This window comes from Prenolepis imparis, unplaced genomic scaffold, assembly GCF_030444845.1.
Source record: "Prenolepis imparis isolate NDT839.2.m4 unplaced genomic scaffold, iyPreImpa1.0 SCAF_6, whole genome shotgun sequence".
Lineage (NCBI taxonomy): Eukaryota > Metazoa > Arthropoda > Insecta > Hymenoptera > Formicidae > Prenolepis > Prenolepis imparis.
The window spans coordinates 9,762,436-9,787,883 of NW_028141164.1; the positions used below are offsets into that span (position 1 = coordinate 9,762,436).

At 28.5% G+C, this 25,448-nt stretch overlaps 1 protein-coding gene across 1 annotated transcript; it reads right to left on the bottom strand.

Annotated features, from left to right (window-relative positions):
* Positions 1 to 104: 104 nt before the first annotated feature.
* On the bottom strand, positions 105 to 25,448 carry LOC145937760 (MAP kinase-activated protein kinase 2-like). Its single transcript, XM_083041100.1, has 10 exons — positions 24,661 to 25,448; positions 21,899 to 22,223; positions 19,427 to 19,727; positions 4,129 to 4,268; positions 3,981 to 4,045; positions 3,780 to 3,887; positions 3,427 to 3,525; positions 3,266 to 3,341; positions 2,898 to 3,108; positions 105 to 2,816 (listed from the first exon to the last, which is right to left on the bottom strand). The coding sequence occupies exons 2-10, from the start codon at positions 21,931 to 21,933 to the stop codon at positions 2,568 to 2,570; spliced, it is 1,284 nt and encodes a 427-aa protein (XP_082897226.1). The 5' UTR covers positions 21,934 to 22,223; positions 24,661 to 25,448; the 3' UTR covers positions 105 to 2,567.

Below are 25,448 nucleotides of genomic sequence, written 5' to 3' on the forward strand. Positions count from 1 at the left end.
AAATAAATCAAATAAAGTATAAGAAAGTGGAATTGTTTCATATAATGGAATGAATAGCATCTTGCAACGAGAAGAGGATAAATAAGAAAATAATAATATTAAAATATAGATATAAAATATTTTTTGTAATTTTAATTATAACATTATTTGATTATACATATATTTCTGTAAATGTTACAGCCTATGGAAATTTGCAGCGCTGTCACGCGTTAAAAATATACGATTTTATTATTATAATACAGAGAGACTGCGCAATTGGACTAGTAACTAAGTAATGATGGTGTGAAAGAATTTGTTCACAATTATTGTCCATTTTTTTTTAAATGCAGGTTTAACCGATTAATCTTTGACTCATTATAAAAATATCTTGCTACTGAATTCGTTTATATAACTGTCCAAATTGAACTAACATGTATGAATTGTGCTATTTCATTATTTACGAATATAATTAATTTAATCAATATAGAACACGAGGAACTCTGTGTATATGCTCTATACTATATAATTAAAAACTTATCAATATATTTTAATTTGGAATTTTTGGATCACTCTTCCTATATATATTTTCTATAAATATATCTCACACATACACGCACATACACATACATCTATATCATATTAGATATATACCAAGATATACCAAATAACTTCCTTTAAAAATATTATAAGTTACTACTCTCTTTACGCAATATTATATATTTTATTAACAATTATCGCGTGCACAAATATTCTAGAATGTATCCGGCAATTTGATTAAAATTATAGGCACATGAAACTTTTGTTATTTTCTCTAATTTTAATCTAGTCATTGACTGTATTATAATTGATAGGCTATCACGTTGTATGTTTAAGATATTGAAAATTCGTTGACTAAATTTGTAGACTATTTAGTAAATCTTTTGAATCTCTAAAGATTCTGCTACACAATCATAGACATAATAACTTTGAATAATATTAATTAAAAATATATACAATCCACATTTACTATTTTTAATGACATAGTACTAAAGTACTATATCTATTCTGTTTTGTAGCACTCGATCGTTCTTGACTAAAATATCATATTCGTGATTTAAATAAAGAGTAGATTTAAATCATTTAAATATATTCAGCCTCAAACATATAATTGTTGCGAATAAAATTCTAAGTAGTCCAAATATATGTTAATATAATTAAACATATACTTATATCAAACATATTAAAAATATGACAGAGAGAAAGATATTGGAATACAAATAATTAAATTTCTCTAATAAATTAATTGCACTATAAAAAAGATAAAATAAAAAATTTTGATGAATCAATATGAATAATAATTATGAAAATTTATGCATATATTTATATAAAACAAGCTGTGGACGGTAGAAGACAGTACGATATTTAAAAAATATCCTAATTATGTGTGAAAATTCGATGAAAAATACAGACATTGCGTATTTGATTATACACTGGCAGCAAGTAAATTTTTTTAGAACAGTTGATAAGTATGCGAGTACAATTATCTTTATAGCTAATCTTAATAGTATACAAATAAAATAGAGTTTTCATATTATTTATCATATTTACAGTTTTGCGTGGAGATTTTATATAATTTCAATTAAAACAAATTCTTTTTTTTTCTTAAGTCGGCACCTATTTTAGAATATATGTATGTTTACAGAACATAAAATAGAATAATTAATGATAATGATGGCTCAATAATGTCAATATGATTTTCTTTTATATATTTGAATGAAAAAGCCAGTTATTATTTATTGACTTTTGAATAGCTTAGATGTTGAAATTTATATATATATATATATAATAAACTCTTGTGGAAATGTATTCTTTATTTTTTATAATAACAAGTTTTGACTTTATTTCTTTCTTTTAACTAGATATGTGATGGAGGAATAATAATGGATAGGTTTTATTAAGAAAAAAATAATATTTTTTAAATTTCATTATTAGATATTTTCTCCGCTATGATTTATCAATTTAGAATTTGAATGAGAAGACACATTCAGCAATACCATTCAGTGATTCGGCCAACTTTCTCAAATGCCTTTAAAAGTCATTCAATTAATGATTTTAATTTCTGACAAACATCGAGCTAATCACAAACATTATGATATTAATACTCAATAACAATATTTATCTTTCGTTCACATATATGTATGTGTTTGCCTAATCCTACAATTGATAAATGTAGCATATTTCTCTCTCACAGAATATTATATATTTTTATATAGGTCTTTTCTAGTCAAGAATGACTGTGATATCGTTCGATAATTAAAAAGGCATCGCATTTACTTACATTCGTTGGGGCAATATTGTCCTTGTTGCGTCTTATTGTTTTTGCTCTAATAAAATTCCTCGTTCTCAATAGATCAAACGCTAATAAGCGTAAAAAAGTGCATGTAATATACGATTTAAGTGCCTTTCGATATTACTATTCTACTCCGAAAATGTTTTCGCTTCGTGAAATGCAACAGTCAGAGAATGATCCTTATTACGACCATGCTGTATCTGACGCATCTTCGTAGAAAAAAGATCCAGTTCCGTCTGGTTCTGGCACTATCCTCTTCCTAGGAGGCGGGTGTAGGACTGGCAGTCGGCGGGACCGTCGCGTTGTTTGCGGATTGTTTCGCGCGTCTTCGTTTATTCAGTAGAGGATTGTTCGTATGATCAAGCTGCTTCAGACACGCGGTATCGTAATCGACGCGCATCGTCGCCAACGATCGCGTCATCTCCTCCTGCACTTCGGGCCACATTTCCTCCCCCTCGCGTAAAACGCGTCCGGTGTGTAAGGGAGTAGCAGGCACTTCCGTATATTTCTGGATAAAAAGAATGGATCCTTTACAAAAATACAAAGAATTTACATAAAATTGTGTATATGTTGTAGAATATGTTCTTACGAAGATCCAGTTATTACGCATCACATCGTCGATCTGCAATCTTTCCGCTGGGTCGATACACAGCATGCCCTTAATAAGGTTCTTCGCTTCCTGGCTTACGTTCGCCCATTCTGGAGAGGGAAAATCATATTGTCCTAATCGGATCCTTTTTTTCATCCCGGGCGAGATCGCCAATCCGTGATTGCTGTAGAATGGAGGAAAGCCGCACAATCTAAAAATAGTAATAACATTACAAATACATGTTTTCAATTTTAATGCATAAACGAAGAAATAAGAATCATTAAGCACTGAGACTAATTATATTCTGTATAATTGAAAAAAGAATGTAATGAAGAAAAATAACTGAACATATATAAAAATATACTCACAATATGTACATGATTACTCCCAGTGACCAAATATCACAGCTCTTGTCATATTTTTCTGGTCCCAAGACTTCCGGAGCTAAACATAAAATAATAAAAACGAATTATTGGTTTTAGTTTAAAAAGCGAATTTATTATGCGGATAGTGAAACGTGCAAACTTACCGACATAATAAGGTGTATAACATGGCGTTTGTAACGTGTCCTTTAAATGTGTTTCTTTGGCAAATCCAAAGTCGGTGAGTTTCAGAATTCCAGTGCTATCTGAAAATCAACATATAACATAACTATATTATTATTTATTTATATGCGACAATATTTGTCTATTAGTCTCTTAGGTATATTATAGAAATAATAAAAGTATCGTAAACAATCTATTTGCAATCGTAACTTTTCAAAACTTACAGATAATGTAGTTAACTCTCTTAAGCTTATAAAATATTGTGGGCTAATATTTTCAAGTTGCATTTTGGAAAAACAAATAACATAAATAATATTTTAAAACATATATAATTTACCTGGTTGAGAATATAAAAGATTTTCAGGTTTTAGATCCCTATGAGTTATGTTCATGTCGTGTAAATGTTTTACCGCGACACAAATCTCGTACATCACTTGTGCAGCTTCTGCAAAAAAAAAAAATATATATATATATATATATATATAATCTGTATAATTTCTAAAAATAACAAGTTTTGGTAAATTTGGTCAAGCTATACCTCTTTCAGTAAAGGCACCATCCTGTCTATCTTGTATCCTTTGGAATAGCTCTCCGCCTTCCATACTAAAAAAGAATTAAACATAAATTTAAAAAATTATACTAAATAAACAAACGCAGTAATATTAAAAGAGAATGTATTTATGTACCATTCCATAACTACCAGTAGACATTTATTTCCACTGTAGGAATTTTCATATACATCTTTTACTTGAACTATGTGCCTACAGTTAGATGCCCTCCAGTGAAGCTCGACTTCTCTCCGTGCCTTTGCGCAGTCATGCAAGACCTGCAAATAATGCAAATAATATGCAATTTAGTACAACACGCTTATTTAAAAAAAAATCTGTTGTCAAATTGCAAAAATAAAGAACAAAAAATGTCTTTTTATCTATACATCAAATGCAACGTAAACATTTTTGAAAGATATTTGTTATAAATTTTTATTATACTGCTGGAAAAACGACGTAATTTTAATATATTTAAAAATTTTAATATATGTATTTAATATATTTATTTTAAAAATATATATATATATTAATATTAAACTATATTATATAAATATATTAAAAATATATTAAATTTAAAGAGTCGTTATTGTATATATAATATTTTTCTGAGTACGGCAAGCGAATTTATTAAAGATCCCGATAAATGACTTGCTAGATTCGAAATCATAACTCAGCCACTCGTATCTCATATCACGTTTCAATTTCGTGCACATCATCGCAGCTCTAACAGGTAGATTTGACTCATAGCTCGTGACTATGTTTATCATGCAAAACCAATGTCATTATAAGGATTTCCTAGATAAAATATTTTTTATACCTTTTTCGCACCGTTCTCTTAACAAACCGTAATAGTAAAACATCTGTAGCAGTTTATGTGCAACTAGTAGGATGACTGATAAACATCCACCCATTGCGTATTTCCGATAAACATATGATTAATCAAAATGTATCAAAAAATAAATTAAAAATGGAGATATATGCATGCGATGAAAAAACAAGCTTCATACAGGTGGCGATGATGACAAACTTATCGCCTTTAAAGGCACTTCTCGATACTCGACATTATATATCTTTTGCTGTCTAAATTTCGAATTAAACTTCTGGAATAAAATCGATCTAAATTTAACTGATAAAATTTATTTCGTTATTTAGTCGCATTCGTTTTATAAATTTTATTTATTATTTAATAATTCTAAATTAATTTTTTTTAAATTTAAATTTATTTATATATACTTTTCAAAAGTTTAATTTGCAAAAAAATTCATCTTTTTTGATAGCTTATAACTCTCGTATATTTCAATTTTTCCCTTTCTAAAAAAAGGCATGTTATTGACATTGTTGTCGCTTTTCTGCAATACTAATTGGCTGTTTCGATTCGCGTTGTGCATTATATTCATAGCATCGAGCAGCTGTCATCGCGAGAATTAGCAGTATGTTTGACAGTTTGTCCAAAATAAAATAAAATAAAATAAAATAAAAAGTATTATAATATATTATATTACTTAAAATATATTATTATTTTAATTATAATAATATATTGTAAATAAAATAATATGTTATAATATATAGTTATAATATATGTATACTTTATCCGCGATTAATATTTTTTGACGCAGAAATCAGCTAATAACTGTCAAAAATATAAATCGAATTTAAAATATTAAAACATATTATTATTTTATTTTATTTTATTTTGGACAAACTGTCAAACTGCTAACCCTCGCAATGACAGCCTCGATGCTATGAATATAATTTACAATGCATATTGAGGCAGCTAATCAACATCACAAAAAAGAGGCAACTTTTAGGCAGCTTGCGAATACAGAATTATGCGCGATTCCATTAAAATCAATGGACTATTTTATTCTCAATTTAGCGCCAATATCTCATAAATGATTAATTTAACGCTGCTATATCTTTTCGCGTATATATTACAGATTGTTTCGAAATACACTGTGCACAGAGATGAAAATAAAGTTGAAAAAAAATCTATTTTCCGAAAAATTTGGAAATTGTTTGACGTCTCTTCTTTCAGCGACAAGAAGAATTTTCGCAAAAAAAAGGAACACTCGATCCATTAGCTTAAAATTAAAATTTCACAATACAGATTATATATATATATAAACTTGCGAGAATTGACTTGACATGCCTTTTTTAAAAAAGGCCTAGAACAACACAAGCTCGCGCAACGCGCGCACTATTCCTCAAATTTATTTATGTTAAAAAGAATTATACAGAAATCAGCTGATAACTGTCAAAAAATATTAATCGAGTTTAAAGTCCTATAACATTTTATTTAAAACATATTATTATTTTAATTTTCATAACATAATATTATTTTAAAATTTATTTAGCAAATTAACGCTTTAATCAGCTGATGTATGTCAAAAATATTAATAAAGCGTAAATTGGCTAATTAAAATTTAAAATAATAATAAATTATAAAAATTAAAATAGTAATATGTTGAAAATAATAAATTATAATGCTTTATCTAGGATTAATATTTTTTCACAGTTATCAGCTGATTTCTGCGTCAAAAAATATTAATCGCGGACAAACTATACATATATTATAACATATGATTTTATTTACAACATATTATAATTATAATAATATATTTTAAGTAATATAATATGTTATAATACTTTATCCGCAATTAATATTTTTGACAGAAATCAGCTGATTAAAACATTAATTTGTTAATTAATTTTAAAATAAGAATATGTAATAAAATTTATAAAATAATATGCTTTAAATAAAATGTTATAGTACTTTAAACTCCATTAAAACTTTTTGACATTTATCAGCTGATTTCTGTCAAAAAATATTATTCGAGTTTAAAGTATTATAACATATTATTTATAACATTATTATTTTAATTTTTATAGCATATTTTTATTTGGGCAAGAATATATGTATTTAGATTAAAAAATTAACTCCAGCTCGATTATTTAAAAATCTCATATTACCTATATGTGTCATATTTAAAAAATTATGTTATTACAGCAAATGAACTGGGATTATTCCAATAGTTTCAATAATCATAAATGTACATACATATTCATATATATGCATAAACATAAATGTACATACATATTCATATATATGCATAAACATAAATGTACATACATATTCATATATATGCATAAACATAAATGTACATACATATTCATATATATGCATAAACATAAATGTACATACATATTCATATATATGCATAATCATAAATGTACATACATATTCATATATATGCATAATCATAAATGTACATACATATTCATATATATGCATAATCATAAATGTACATACATATTCATATATATGCATAAACATAAATGTACATACATATTCATATATATGCATAAACATAAATGTACATACATATTCATATATATGCATAAACATAAATGTACATACATATTCATATATATGCATAAACATAAATGTACATACATATTCATATATATGCATAAACATAAATGTACATACATATTCATATATATGCATAAACATAAATGTACATACATATTCATATATATGCATAAACATAAATGTACATACATATTCATATATATGCATAAACATAAATGTACATACATATTCATATATATGCATAATCATAAATGTACATACATATTCATATATATGCATAAACATAAATGTACATACATATTCATATATATGCATAAACATAAATGTACATACATATTCATATATATGCATAAACATAAATGTACATACATATTCATATATATGCATAAACATAAATGTACATACATATTCATATATATGCATAAACATAAATGTACATACATATTCATATATATGCATAAACATAAATGTACATACATATTCATATATATGCATAATCATAAATGTACATACATATTCATATATATGCATAATCATAAATGTACATACATATTCATATATATGCATAATCATAAATGTACATACATATTCATATATATGCATAATCATAAATGTACATACATATTCATATATATGCATAATCATAAATGTACATACATATTCATATATATGCATAATCATAAATGTACATACATATTCATATATATGCATAATCATAAATGTACATACATATTCATATATATGCATAATCATAAATGTACATACATATTCATATATATGCATAATCATAAATGTACATACATATTCATATATATGCATAATCATAAATGTACATACATATTCATATATATGCATAAACATAAATGTACATACATATTCATATATATGCATAAACATAAATGTACATACATATTCATATATATGCATAAACATAAATGTACATACATATTCATATATATGCATAAACATAAATGTACATACATATTCATATATATGCATAATCATAAATGTACATACATATTCATATATATGCATAATCATAAATGTACATACATATTCATATATATGCATAAACATAAATGTACATACATATTCATATATATGCATAAACATAAATGTACATACATATTCATATATATGCATAAACATAAATGTACATACATATTCATATATATGCATAATCATAAATGTACATACATATTCATATATATGCATAATCATAAATGTACATACATATTCATATATATGCATAATCATAAATGTACATACATATTCATATATATGCATAATCATAAATGTACATACATATTCATATATATGCATAATCATAAATGTACATACATATTCATATATATGCATAATCATAAATGTACATACATATTCATATATATGCATAATCATAAATGTACATACATATTCATATATATGCATAATCATAAATGTACATACATATTCATATATATGCATAAACATAAATGTACATACATATTCATATATATGCATAAACATAAATGTACATACATATTCATATATATGCATAAACATAAATGTACATACATATTCATATATATGCATAAACATAAATGTACATACATATTCATATATATGCATAAACATAAATGTACATACATATTCATATATATGCATAAACATAAATGTACATACATATTCATATATATGCATAATCATAAATGTACATACATATTCATATATATGCATAAACATAAATGTACATACATATTCATATATATGCATAAACATAAATGTACATACATATTTATATATATGCATAAACATAAATGTACATACATATTCATATATATGCATAATCATAAATGTACATACATATTCATATATATGCATAATCATAAATGTACATACATATTCATATATATGCATAATCATAAATGTACATACATATTCATATATATGCATAATCATAAATGTACATACATATTCATATATATGCATAATCATAAATGTACATACATATTCATATATATGCATAAACATAAATGTACATACATATTCATATATATGCATAAACATAAATGTACATACATATTCATATATATGCATAAACATAAATGTACATACATATTCATATATATGCATAAACATAAATGTACATACATATTCATATATATGCATAATCATAAATGTACATACATATTCATATATATGCATAAACATAAATGTACATACATATTCATATATATGCATAAACATAAATGTACATACATATTCATATATATGCATAATCATAAATGTACATACATATTCATATATATGCATAATCATAAATGTACATACATATTCATATATATGCATAATCATAAATGTACATACATATTCATATATATGCATAATCATAAATGTACATACATATTCATATATATGCATAATCATAAATGTACATACATATTCATATATATGCATAATCATAAATGTACATACATATTCATATATATGCATAATCATAAATGTACATACATATTCATATATATGCATAATCATAAATGTACATACATATTCATATATATGCATAAACATAAATGTACATACATATTCATATATATGCATAAACATAAATGTACATACATATTCATATATATGCATAAACATAAATGTACATACATATTCATATATATGCATAAACATAAATGTACATACATATTCATATATATGCATAAACATAAATGTACATACATATTCATATATATGCATAAACATAAATGTACATACATATTCATATATATGCATAATCATAAATGTACATACATATTCATATATATGCATAATCATAAATGTACATACATATTCATATATATGCATAAACATAAATGTACATACATATTCATATATATGCATAAACATAAATGTACATACATATTTATATATATGCATAAACATAAATGTACATACATATTCATATATATGCATAATCATAAATGTACATACATATTCATATATATGCATAATCATAAATGTACATACATATTCATATATATGCATAATCATAAATGTACATACATATTCATATATATGCATAATCATAAATGTACATACATATTCATATATATGCATAATCATAAATGTACATACATATTCATATATATGCATAAACATAAATGTACATACATATTCATATATATGCATAAACATAAATGTACATACATATTCATATATATGCATAAACATAAATGTACATACATATTCATATATATGCATAAACATAAATGTACATACATATTCATATATATGCATAAACATAAATGTACATACATATTCATATATATGCATAATCATAAATGTACATACATATTCATATATATGCATAAACATAAATGTACATACATATTCATATATATGCATAAACATAAATGTACATACATATTCATATATATGCATAATCATAAATGTACATACATATTCATATATATGCATAAACATAGTTTTAACAACTTATTTGGGCAATAATATATGTATTTGGATTAAAATATTAACTCCAGCTCGATTATTTAAATATCTCATATTACATATTTGTGTCATATTTAAAAAATTATATTATTAAAGCAAATGAGCTGGGATTATTTCTTACTAAACTGCATAGTAAAATTAATCAAACATATTTAATATTTTATTGTAATAGATATTATTATTGTGATAAATATTAATCAGAGAAATTCTCATAAAATTCTTTCCATATCATATTGTCCCACGATTACCATGATTTTCAGGGTAAATTTTAAGATAAAATCCTCTGTGTTTAGTACTTACAAAATATTATAATTTTAATTATAATAATATGTTGTAGATATGTAAATAATATTATACGAGTATGTTATAATATATTCTTTTAATATAAACTTATTTGTCCGCGATTAATATTTTTTGAAAAAAGCAGCTCATAACTGTCAAAAATATTAATCCAATTTAAAATATTAAAACATATATTATTATTTAATTTAATTTAATTTTGGATAAACTGTCAAACTGCTGATCCTCGCGATGATTGTCAACAATAATTGCGGGAATCGATTTAACATGTTTTTTTTTAGAAAAGGACTAGAACAACACAAGCGCGCGTTATTCTTCAATTTTATGTTAAAAAGAATGATACAGAAATCAGCTGATATAACTGTCAAAAAATATTAATCGAGTTTAAAAAGTACTATAACATTTTATTTATAACATATCATTATTTTACTTTTTATGTCATAATATTATTTTAAAATTTAATTAACGCTTTATTAGTATTTTTTGACAGAAATCCGCTGATTAAAGCGTTAATTTGTTTGCTAATTAAATTTTAAAATAAGAATGTGTTATAAAAATTAAAATAATATGTTTTAAATAATATGTTATAATTTTCCTTAAACTCGATTAATATTTTTGACAGTTATCAGGTGCTTTCTATCAAAAAATATTAATCGCAGATAAGGCATTATAACATATTATTTACAACATATTTCCATTTAAATTTTTATAACCTATTATTTTAAAATTTAATTAGCAAATTAACGATTTATTAATATTTTTTGATAGAAATTAGCTGATTAAAATGTTAATTTGTTAATTAAATTTTAAAAGAATAATTAGTAATAAAAATTATAAAATAATGTTTTAAATAAAATGTTATAGTATGTTTAAACTCGATTAATATCTTTTGACAGTTATTAACTGATTTCTGTGAAAAAATATTAATCGAATTTAAAGTACTATAACATTTTATTTAAAACATATTATTACTTTATAATTTTTATTACATACTATTATTTTAAAATTTAATTAACAAATTAACGCTTTAGTCAGCTGATTTCTATCAAAAAATATTAATCAAGTTTAAACAAACTTTATATAAAAATATCATTCTTTTTATATAAAATCGAAGAATGGCGCTACGCGCGCGCTTATGTTGTTCTAGTCAATTAAAAAAAAGATAATTTCTAAATTGGACAAATCATTACAATTGAAAATAAACGTCAATTAAGATTTCCCGAACGATTAGGATTTTATATTCACAAGTACGCATCATATACAACAAGAAATAATTTTCTGCTATATATGAAGGTGAATGACACGTAAGTTATTGATAGTACAATACTGATTGGTCAATTATATTGAATAGCTTGCCATTCAAAGTTTATCAGCGATCGAGCACTGTAACTACACGCACATGTGTGGCATATATATGGCTTTTAAACGGACACGTAATTGTGTGCCCTTTTGTGAAGAGTGTACGATCTTCTCGAACAATTATATGAATTACCGCAGACATCTATTGTGATGCGGTGGGAATAACCTGAAATAGCCAGTGTCGCTTATATATTTATATCGGAATTAAGCAGTATGTCATCTCTGAACGACAGAAGCGATTCATTAATGTCTCATTGCGTTTTCATAATTCGCGTGCTTAATATACCGTTTAATTTATGCGGCATTATGGAAATGAATAACGAACAACACTTCTATATAAACGCAATATTATCACATTAAAAGCTCACGTTATTCTCTCATAAGAGAGTTTCCTGTTTAAAATTGAGATATTCATTGTGACGCGAGAGATTAAAATTAGATTAGTGCCATATATAAACCGAGTTCTTTAAAAAATATGACGCTTCTTATATTCTTCAAATTGATATAATTGAAATAATCAAATTAAAATCAAAATGAAATTAAGCGTTACATCAGTGCTCAACTCTTAAAAGAGTGATTTGATATTTTTTATTTTAAGTTGAAACATTTATTGCGATGCAAAAGAGACATCAAAATGAAATTAGTAATAAGACGGAAGAGGATGATTATTTGCGCTTTTGTAACTTACAATTAGCGCGTTGAATGATCTCAAAATATATACAAAGAACAGAGCCGGAAATGAAATAAAATAATGAAAAGAAATTCAAAGAACCGGTTCTTAAGATTTGTGCCTAATTCGGATCAAAGACTGTCGATATCAATAATAAAAGCTCTTACGAAAGAAAAAAATATTTGTTTATGTCGAAAAAAAACAATCTCTATATATATATATGCAACATAACAGATATTAATTTTATACGCAATTAAACGTAAAAAATGTTAAAATAAAAATCAAAATTGATTTCAGATTTAATATTAAAAATCACAACTGAATATAAATAGATTTAAAAAATAGAAAGTTTGCTTATAATTAGACAAGATTATAAGTAGACAAAACTATACTGATATTGAATATCAATATATCTCTTATAATATGCACAGTGAGTATAGTTTATAATTAGAATATTTATAATTAGAAAGAAACTAGTTATATATATTTCTAGAATATCGTATATCCACTTTGTGTTGGCGTTACTCATTCGTATGAGTAAACAATATATAAGTAAACAATATATGTATAAACTTGCGCTATAAATATGACGCAAAATTGGATTAAAATTAAAATCATAACAGATAGAAAGAGCCTACTCATATACACAAGTAATAGAAACGAATAATTAAAAATTTAAAGAGACTCATCAAATAAAAGGTTTTACGCCTCGTAACAACCGCATTACTTTAAACAAGCAGATTTTAAAAGGAAATAATTATTTTCCGCGATTCAATGAACTGCAATTGTTAGCAATAAGCATAACACTTTTCTACTGTAATCTTATCCATCTGATATAGGCGTGTCAGTAAAAATACCAAAGCGATCACGTGTCGAAGGCTAATATATACCGGACTCGGTACAAAGAGCTATGCTAATGAGATTAGCACCTCTCGATTCGTACAAGTCACTTCGTCGCAAGTAGACAGATGGACGCGGAATTGTCACTCCGATAATTTTCCTGGCGACATATCAGATTATTACGTTTGTCGTTCTATGTGCTGGGGATTTTACATGCTAGGCTATAAAAGCCAACAACGTAATCCGATGCAGCGCGTCACGCTCTTGGAAACGCACGATCGATCGCTCCTTCATTATGTTCTATTGAACTGTTACGTCTATCGCAGAGTTATACACGTCAGTCAAGCGGAATTGACCATGGAAAATTCAATCGTTACCGATTTTGTCATCGTCACTTCCTTATTATCGAATATAATATTAGTATATACGTACATACATACAATATAAAGCAATTTTATATATGCACAGAGAGAATTTTCTCTTAGAATTTACCCTGAAAATCATGATAATCGTGAGACAATATGGTATGGAAAGAATTTTATAAGAATTTCTCTCATTAATATTTATCACGATAAAAATAATAATACTAAACTGCATAGTAAAATTAATCAAACATATTTTCTATTTTATTGTGATAGATATTATTATTTTTATTATGATTAATCAGAGATATTAATCAGAGAAATTCTCATAAAATTCTTTCCATACCATATTGTCCCACGATTACCAAGATTTTCAAGGTAAATTTTAAGAGAAAATTCTCTCAGTGTGTGTATATATATATATATATATTTTTTTTTGTAAGAGGTGTAAATATACTTTTTTAGAGCTGTGAGGAGGATTCCCGTTATAATGTAGAAGCGTCTAACAAGACGCAGGCAGATAAGTATAAAATGGAGCATGTGACTACTGACAAGCGGAAAATGTTGGCCAGCTGACAAGTCTGACAGTAATCAATCAACGAGAGCGAATTTGCAACGACGAGAAACTGGCTTGCAACGACATGACGTCGACAAATATATTGAATTTTTAATAGTCGAGCGTTAAAGCCGCGGAGGTCACCGGTGTTCATGTGTGTGACATCGTTGTCGAACGATGCATGTCACAGCAACGTGTCAAAACGTAATTCTGCCGCTTGAATTGTTTTAAGAGCCATTCTCAGAAACGTTAGTTAAATGATGTTTAAGTATATTATGTTTGCTTTTTTCAGTTCTTCTTGACAAATAAAAGTAGAATAATAGTCAAACGTCAAACTATTATTGGCGATAAATAGTATTTGAGAGAGAAAAATTTTCTAAAACGAATAAATTCACCACTTAAAATTTTTACGAATATATTATACTTGTGATATTTATTTAGGCACACACAATTGAGATCACAAAATATTGAAAATCTAAATTTCGATTTTTTTATGACCTGGAAATATTTTAATTGAGGTCATAACGATATTTGAATAACACATGGAGGAGGAATTGCTATTCTTTACAAAGTTAAACAGTGGCATTATACCACAAATGTTATGCAATCCGCGCATCGATCGTTGCAATATAACTGGAATAGTGCGGATAGAATCACTGATAAGATTAATTTCAATCAACACTGAACCTTTCGAGATATTTTAGCACGCATTTTTTAGATACAGAAATACGTGTTAGTTGAGTAGATAATTGATTAATTCATCATTATATGTAATAGTGATGATGTAACAGCATCTTGAGATTTCGAAAAGCGATTTCGCTCCGTGTGGGTTTCTCCGGATTGTATGAAAATTAATCAATCTAGCACTTCTTTATAGATAAAAAAAAATTGGTACGAGTAAAAAACGTCGGGGATAAAGATATCTTTAAATAATAAAATAAAATAATTCGAAAATTAATATTTATTTCTTAAATTTTAGATTCTTTTTTACTATCTATATTTTCTATGAAAGAAGATAATCAAATATATGTATGCACTCAAGTTGCATAAGGAGGGAACACTCTTTCAGCGAAATTGATAATTTTTTTATATCTATCTATCGTATCTCTCTGTCACAATTTCTGTTAATATACACGATCGATTCGATGCTATTACTTAGCTGCAACGATATCGCGAATTTTTCAGCGTTTTGTTGTCACACAATGAATTAAAAATAACGAAAAACGTAATGCGCGAAGGATGCTCGTATTTCACGATCGATTTGTCAATATTCATTATATTGATTGATACGACGATTGTGACTCTTGCGCCAATTTTAACGATCGCGCAACTTTGACCCTCAACGAATATCTCTCGGGATCCCCGATACTTCTCCGAAGTCATTGATTGTATTTTTGCGCCGGAAAAGATGAGATCATCGCGAATATATAAGCCGCGAGGGACAAACTTGTGGTGCATTTTTCTTTGGCGCAACTTATTGCTCGCACTCGCGCATTCATATGTGTTACATTTTGCGTCTCTTCGAAAAAATTTTACGCGACAGACGCGAAGAGAAGTCAATAATCGCGAGCCTAAGCGCTGATGATGACATACGCAAATGACACGTGCAGGAAAAAGAAATAATGATCGATACAGCGAGAGTCCCGTATTAAACCGCACGTGACTTTCTCCCTGCATCTCGTATCACTCGCGTTATATACGAAGAGAAATAACACTCTGCTGAGACAAGTAAAGAGAAAAAAGATATTTTTAGTAAACACGTAAGAGAGGTTAAATGCTTTGATAAAAAAATATCGCCGGTGAGAAATTTCGTTTCTCGTAAAAAAAAAGAAAAAAATACATTCCACGAACGTGAGAGAAATGTTTACACTTGATGTTATCCAAACTACAGCGTCATATGCCGCTGTGAAAAATCATAGCGACACGATCTTCGCAGTATGCAATCTATCGATACCGCGAATGCCTTCCCGAAATTTTCTGTGGAACATCCTGATTATTTTTCTAACGAGTCTGAGAAACGTGATGGTGAAATATCTTTTCATGGTATATAAGAATGACGAGGGGTTATAAGACTTTAGACTTTCTAAAAGAGAAAAATAGCTCTCAATTTTTGCAAAGAGAATAAAAAGAATCACAAGGGTCTCATGCAAAATTAAGAAAATAAACTTGCGAAATTATTTTTCGAAAGAAATGTATGTTATATCGTCAAGTGCTGCAAAAATAATTTCTAGCGGTGCACACAAGTTTCTTTAATATAAAACAAATTATTTTTGCTTTATTTTTGTTTTAAGATTTATAATTATTGATATTAAGATTTAATCATATTAATATATTGAAAATATATATACATAGAAAATAAAAAGAAAATATATCACGTATCACGATAATCATGTCTCAGCACATGCAAACATCATGTGATACTTCTATAATCGGTCATCGGCATTTTATATCTACAACTGTGATCAACATTCCTCGTCAAATTGCCGTCAAATTATTTCTACAGCTGGTCTCATAGGCAGCGAGATTCTTACAAGAAAATGCACCTTTCACGAGCAGTTTCTTATTGATTTAAACTATGCAAAACTATGCAAAACTTGCTAAAGCGCGATCATAATAAATTAAGACAATAATTTTAAAAATTATACAAAATAAATGAAATTTTTTAATTGAATGATATTTTCGTCAAAGGGAGAAAAATCGACTACAAAAGTGCTTACGTTAAAGAATGCTATCTTGAGTCTTATATTTCGGCAAAACACATTGCACTATTCTAGTGCATACACTGAAAAAAATTATTAACTTGACTAAACCGTTCAGCTAAATAATATTTTGTTAACTAAACATATAAAAATACTTAAATTAAATATAACATATTAAATCTAACAAAACGTGTATTTGATTTAAATACTAATATAAGTTCCATTAACAAAATAGTAATTTAGTTGAATGATTTAGTCAAGTTAACAATTCTTTTTCAGTGTATGTATTACCACAAAATATGCAATCTCGAGACATAATATATAAACTTTATAATATCAATCATATCGTATAGAATATTATCAGAAACTGGATAAAAGGAAAAGATAAACCATTCAGATAATGATAGCATAATACAATATTGATTGGTATAGATATCTTGAATAATATGAATATTATTCAAACAAACGCCACAATTTGATCAAATAATTGAAATTATTTACCGCTCTATTAACTTCTTTTTTTTTCTATCGTTCTACATCTGTATATGTATATTGAGCGAAATAATTTATATCGTAAAACCGATAGGCTCATCAAGTAATTTTACCTACATCGCATATAACTTTCAAATGAAATACATCGCGAAAGACAATGAAGCCTTTTACGATACAATTTGCTGCGCAAGAGATTAGTAATAATGAATAACTTTATTATGGACCGCCGATAGCCTTTCAGTCTCTCTTTCTCTAGATCTCGTGACGAGAATCAAAGACGCGATTCGATAGTCGAAAAACATGTCGACGGGCGACGTCAACTTTCTCGTAGAAACCGCTCTCACGATGGTGATTGAATTTTTTCGCGGATCGGCCGTCGTGAAATAAGAGCCAGGCTACCTTCGAGGGAAGATACGTTAGAGGTCTGACATCGTCGAACGGGGAAATCACCAGGGTATAAATAGAGGATGACTCGCGGTCTGAACACGCTTGGACATCGTTTAGCTCGTACCTCCACGTGAGTATCGATATAGCGATGGCCGATCAATGCTCTTTCAAAGAGGTGTTAATGAATTAACACCTTTGGATACACGAATAGTCGGTCAAAATCTCAAAAATAACCGAGAATGCGCGCGCGAGAGATTTCACATTCAGAGATTCCGCATTGCGGATGAAAAAAGTCGATATATAACGAGTTGCTCTCTTTGTTTTCCGATAAGAACTCGAGCTCTGTATATTTTGAGCTGTTATCTTTATTTCGAGTTCATACACACAAGGAATATGATTTTCGATAAAAAATGTTTCTAGAGTCTAAGTAGACTTGTTAAAATAATTTTTATTTTATTTCAAATAGAGTTTAATAGAGACTTGGAACTCTGGTAACTTTCTCTAATTGATTATGCATTAAGGAATTTGCTGTTCAAATTTTTAAACATAAATTTTAAACTCTAATAATACTGCATATAATTTACATTTATTCAGAAAATTTTTGTGATTTTAGAAAATAAATTCTTTCCAATATCATCTTAAACTCTTTCTATTGGCAATATAATGTGTGGCAAATTCTTTCTTTGAAATATATTTTATATTTATAAAATTTATCTGTTAAATAAAAAATGAAGGGGAATATTTCTGTCTTTTTTTATTGCTTTCTCTCTTTCGCGCAAAGTCAAATAAATTACGAGACAAAAGACCAAGAACCTAATCAAAGCTCCGAAATCTTGATAAAAATTTGCAATCTTTTACCTGCGACAATACCTCAAAGAATTTGACACAAAACTACGGATTTAAAGCAAAAGCACTTACTTTGAGGGCATACTTCTGTCTCGTGTTTCTGTCATAACACTGCACGACTTTCCCATTGATGCCGAGACCCAGCACGTGATTACTGATCTCATAATCGTCCGTGATAGGCGTAACTTTCGGCGACAGGCGACTGTTCAATGGATGTTCCATGGTTTTTCTCGTCTTGATTTCCTGGGGCTTTTCTTCCGGTATTTGATCGTAATCCTGTCTAATCACCTGTGTCACCACCACAGGTGGTGCCGAGCGTTTGCGCTTGCTCTCCTTCTGGTCGTTCTCCTCGAGAACGACCCTTTTGGACGTCCTGCAAAACAATATTCGCGTCATTCCATATACCCATATGCAAGGTATAAAAGGCGCGCGAACAGCTGTGAAGGTCGCGTGAGCGCGAATAAAAGTTTCGCATGGAAAAATACAACGTTCCAGATTACGTGGCCGATAACAGAAATCTTAGATACGATAATGTGTGTGTATCGAGTATGTGTGAGAGATTACAAGGAACCCGGTACTGCACACTCTACGATTATCGAAATATGCGCATTATTGACGGCAGAATGACATTATTCAATTCGCACACTCGATTCTTTTTTAAAGAAAAACCGAGAAAAACTAAAGCCATGTCAAAGTTCCAAAAATTACTAAATAAATTAATTAAAAATTACTAAATAAATAATGTAAATAAAGAAATGACATTATATTCGATACAAGAGAATCGTATATAGAGTTAAATATTCGTAAGACATTTGTAGTTGAAGTTAACTTTAAATACCCGTTTCGTTTACTATTCCAGTCAGTTGTCGTTTCAATGAAACCGTTTGCATAACCTTCCTCGAAGAATGTGCAAGATTCATGTTATTTTGCGCGTATACACATACATGCCCTACCTACACAGCTTTACTTATATGGCATGTGGTTGCCTCGTCCACAGTGCAATTTGCACACCGCAATGCGGTACACGCGATCGGTGAATTTTTCAATTGCAATAAAAGACATTACAAACACGTATTTGTAATAGTAATATGTATTTAGATTTAAGATAGATAGATGAAGAGAGAGACAGATCGATAGATAGATAGATAGATAGAGGTAGATTAAGATAGATAATCTCGCAATTTTCTTTATTATATATTCTGTTCATCAAATTAATATTTTATCAAATTATTTCCACACACATTTTATTCTTTATTTTATTTTATTTATATGAAATTATCTATCTTATATAATATTGGCTCGACAAATATACTATACTTAACTATGTATATACTACATCTTATATTATACTTCTGGTATACTGCATGCGATCTTATATACTACTATAGATATAATAATTAACTATAAGATGGAAATAATTGGACAAAAATTAAAAATAAAAAGATTATTAATATTTAAATAACACATGAAAAGATAAACACCATAAGCAACTGGCCAACATAAAAATAATTATTATAGGAAAAAAGTATTATAAAGTCCAAGAAATTACGTTAAAAGAATTACTTTAACAGTCACTGTAAATAGTACAAATTATTAATGTGACATATATTTATCATTAATTGTTAATACACGTTAATATGTCATAGTTTATTTTTCAAGAAGAGCATACAACGTAAGAATTAAAAAAATATATAATGCTAGTAAAATTAGTCTTATCGAACAGGATTAAGTTTGGCGTTCAAAAATCACATATAACATTTAAAAATATCCATCAAAGGCAACTATAATAGAATAAATCAGAATAATTTTTATTAAAATAAAATTGATAAAATCAAACGAAACGAACAAAGTATGACTTTCATTTCAAACATTGCATCGACACATCGATGAAAATTCAAGTTCTGATTATCCTTTGTGAGAAGTTAGTAGAGCAGATACAATTATCGCAATGTTAAACCAGGGCCAATTCTCTTATTGTTTGCAATCCAAAAAGACGATATACTGTTATCGCGAAATGTAACAGCATCATCAATGTATCAATGATACATCGACAAGCCGAGGAGTTGCACTAACAACTTGCTTAATTGAATACCGATTCGATTGGCTTTTTACATGCAAAGATTAATTAATTACGATTATCTTTAAATATAATATACAAAAGGAAAATTTAAATTAAAGTCAAGCGATTACTAAATATTCTTTTAAAAGACGTATCAATTGTTCTTATATTATTTTACGACACTGAAAGTATCATACGTTTTATTTTTTTTATTTTATGATGCAGCTTTAATTCAAAATTTGTTTATTTAACAAATATGTACAAAATATAAGAAAATAAAATCTGAAAAAAGAAATACGCCTTTTTGAACGAACGTGGTATAGATAGTGAAGAAAAATCTAATCAAAAAAGTGATCAGCAACGATGCTAGTGCAACTATGTGCTTATTAATTAATATATACGATCTTCGCGCTATGGAAGAAGACGTACATATATTCAGGCTTTAAGTATATACTTTTGCATATAAAAATAAAAATAAAAGAGACCTCCAGAATTTCCACTTAGTTGCCGACTTCGGCATCGATGTGGCTTTCGATTTTCGCACAGTTAAATCCCGAATCGTCAGGGGACGATAAAGCACGACCCTGTGCCGTAAAAGCAGAAGAGGAGCCTTCCAGATGCAACAACGGCGTGGAAGTGCAGTTGTTACGGAAAGAATCTGCCCAGAGAGATTTTTTCCACACAGAGCGCGTAGAGAAAAGCGATAAGTTTTAAGTCCACCCACCGCACTCTGTCTTTTGCCTTTGCGGTTTTTTTTTTTTGCTTTTTAATCGGAAGTCAAGCCAAAAGATAATCAGGCCGAGCTGAAAACTGAAGATAAAGATACTAATAACAATTAGATAGCACCGCGCGAACTTTGTTGGGCATAAAAGCGTCTTGTAGATCGAGCTTAACGAAGCGAGCACTTTTTCTCGAAAGCATTTCCCTATAACGAATATATCTATACTAATGATCCGTACTAATGATCGGATATCGCCGTATTTCCGGTGTTTTATTGCGTCTTCGGACGCTAAATTTATTATATGATTCTAACAAGTTAACATCTTTCGGCATTCGAGATTGAAGACATTTTAATATTAAAATAATATAATTAAGGCTCCTGGCTCCTTTCCGACCATGTCGAAATCGTGACGTCAGAGGCGAGAAAACACACGCTAAAATTTCTTAGATGCCATTTCGAAATAAAAAAATATTTCGATGAAACAGCACTTCAGATGGCTTTAGCACACTCTTAAAAAACCCCGAAAACTATCCTTTCCCCTTTATAATCAATCAACAGCTGTAAAATGTAATATTATGAAGTCCGTCTGGTCTTTGCACATCCGCAGTCATTCCGCATGTCAAAGTCTGATATCTCCATCATTTTACAAATGTTGATTGATTATAAAGGGAAAAGGATAGTTTTCGGGGGTTTTTAAGAGTGTGCTAAAGCCATCTGAAGTGCTGTTTAATCGAAATATCTTTTCATTAAAAAATGGCATCTAAGAATTTTCAGCGTGTGCTTTCTCGCCTCTGACGTCACAATCCAATATGGCCGCGGTGAGCACCCAGGAGCCTTAATAATTTGCAATCACTTGACTCCCACAGAAAGATGATCTTAAATAACATTTTATTTCATATTTTAGCGGAAAAATTTCAGTTTGAATTTAAAAAATAATATTTATAGAAAATCATACGCGTGGAGGGCTAAGTATATTTTTAATCGAATTTGCTTTGCATAAAATAATTATTTTATTTCATTGGAAAAACGGAGAAATAAATTTGTATATATATTCCAAATCTAGTGCCGAAAGCGATAACTTTATCGCCCATATTTTTCATTCATATCTTTTCCATAGCAAATCCGTACTATATCACGTTGTTATATGCGAATCGTATATGTACAAACAATGAAGAAATGAAACTCGTTCGTAAGCGATTAAGAACAGAGCGAAGCAAGAGTCGAACGACAGCGAAAGAGATATATTTGCACATAATCGCACGCATCAACAACCACTTAATTAGCAAGAATTATCGGCATCGTAGACAATCCTGGCGAGGAAGGGGAGAGAGGAGAGACATGTGCGGTTGAACTCTTGAACTGATAAATTAAATTTCAATCTTCTATATTATAGAAGCATTCCTCTTGTATCTTTCTCAAGGAAAAATTAAATGAAAACAAAAGACGTTGAAATATATTCGGAATATTAATAGCAACGATGAGGTCAGCCCGAGCTTGGCGAAAAAACAAGGACAAGACGAAATCGGAATTATCGATTAAAAAGTTCAAACTGGCAGGCAAACGCACGTAAAAAAATCTGACAAAAAATTCATTGCGTAATTGTCGCGAATACATTTGGAATTTTACTTGTTCGATATAAAAATAGTATGTACAAATATCATATATCATATATATATAAAGTGACGATGACAATCAAGTTTAACATTAAATGCACACTGAGAAGGAATAAAGCTGCATGCATTTAATTAATATTATAATTTTCAATGCAGAAGCAATGCAGAAGCCTATTAAAAAATTAATGCAACATTAAAGTCTAACAATAAGCATATAAAGCAATAGATATAATAATTCGAATTTAAAATCTTTGTTCCAATATTTCAATATAAATTTCTACACAGACATATTAATAAATATTTTTTTTAAATTTATTTTAGTAATCAAAATTATTACTTTGAAAACATATTTCTCTATTGCAAAGATTAAAAATTTGAACAATTACTTTTAAAAACGTGTAAAAGAACACGTACTATTTCCAAAATCCATTTTGAATAAAAATACCACGAGTATATTTTCTTATCTTTTTCCATAGGTATAAAACAAATATATTTTTTCATGAAAATGTAGTTATGTAAATAAAAAATAAATGGAGTAAAAATAGAAAGAATCAATAAAAAAAAATATATTGGAAAATTTCTATCTATTATTTTATTTGGGGAAAAGATCAAATCATTCAAAATAAGATTTTGAAAATAAATAAATATAAACGCACTATAAAATCTTAAATCATATGCTTGAATAAATTATCTTTTCATTAAACACGCGAAAAAAATAAACAAGCAGAGGAATAAAAATAAATGATAAATTATATAATCTCTAAAACTGAATTATAAATATATAATTATGCGAAAATATCGATTGAAATAAATAAAATCAAACGTAAAAATTTAAGAATTGATCAAAGCAGCGTTAACAATCGATTAAATATGTGTCAATAACATATGGAGTCAACGAACGAATATTACATACCCGTCTGCGGATGCACTTCTCGGAATCGGGGCTTATAAATCCTGTCACAGGATCATGTTTCTCATAAATCGTACACCAGCCGAGCGATTCACGCCGGCATTTACACGCGTAGCGTAAAATCAAACATCCGCCTCGTCGATCACGGTTTTTCGGGGAAATTCGCGATAGCGAATTCCCGTAAAATCGACACTCGAGAACTTGGCGAACGCGGAAAAAAAACGAAAGAGAGAGACGCTTCCTCCTTCAGGAGGAGAAGTCGTCTGGCAGGCGCGACGAGTCAACCGTTCCTATATACTTGCTACCGGTTCGTTTCGAAGCTCTTCGAGAGATCGTTGCGCGATGTTGAGCAACGACGATGTATTGACCGGTGTTGCGAGACGAGGTAGGCGACTCTCTCGCCGATCATTCCGTCGTGTTGGATCGAAGTCGAACCATCACCGTCATCGCACAATACACTCGATGGCTAGACCTGTACGCGACCGAGTACATGAAGAACCGCAACGAAAAAACGCCTCGCAAACACTGGCGCGACTATGGCGACGCGACCGCTTCTCTCGCGATGGTCTCGCGCTATGACTCATTGCGCAGGGCTGATCTCAGGGCCGAATTAATACATGGCGCCTCGCACCAACGGGGCCCCTTACTCGATAAATCCTTTCATCGACAAGGATCGATTTCGTTCTTCGCCATTTTAATTATCTTCATCAGTTTCTTGAAGATGTAGGTTCTCCTTAATAAAGAACTGATGTTATGTTCTCTTCTTCATACTTCTTAATTTCATAAATGAC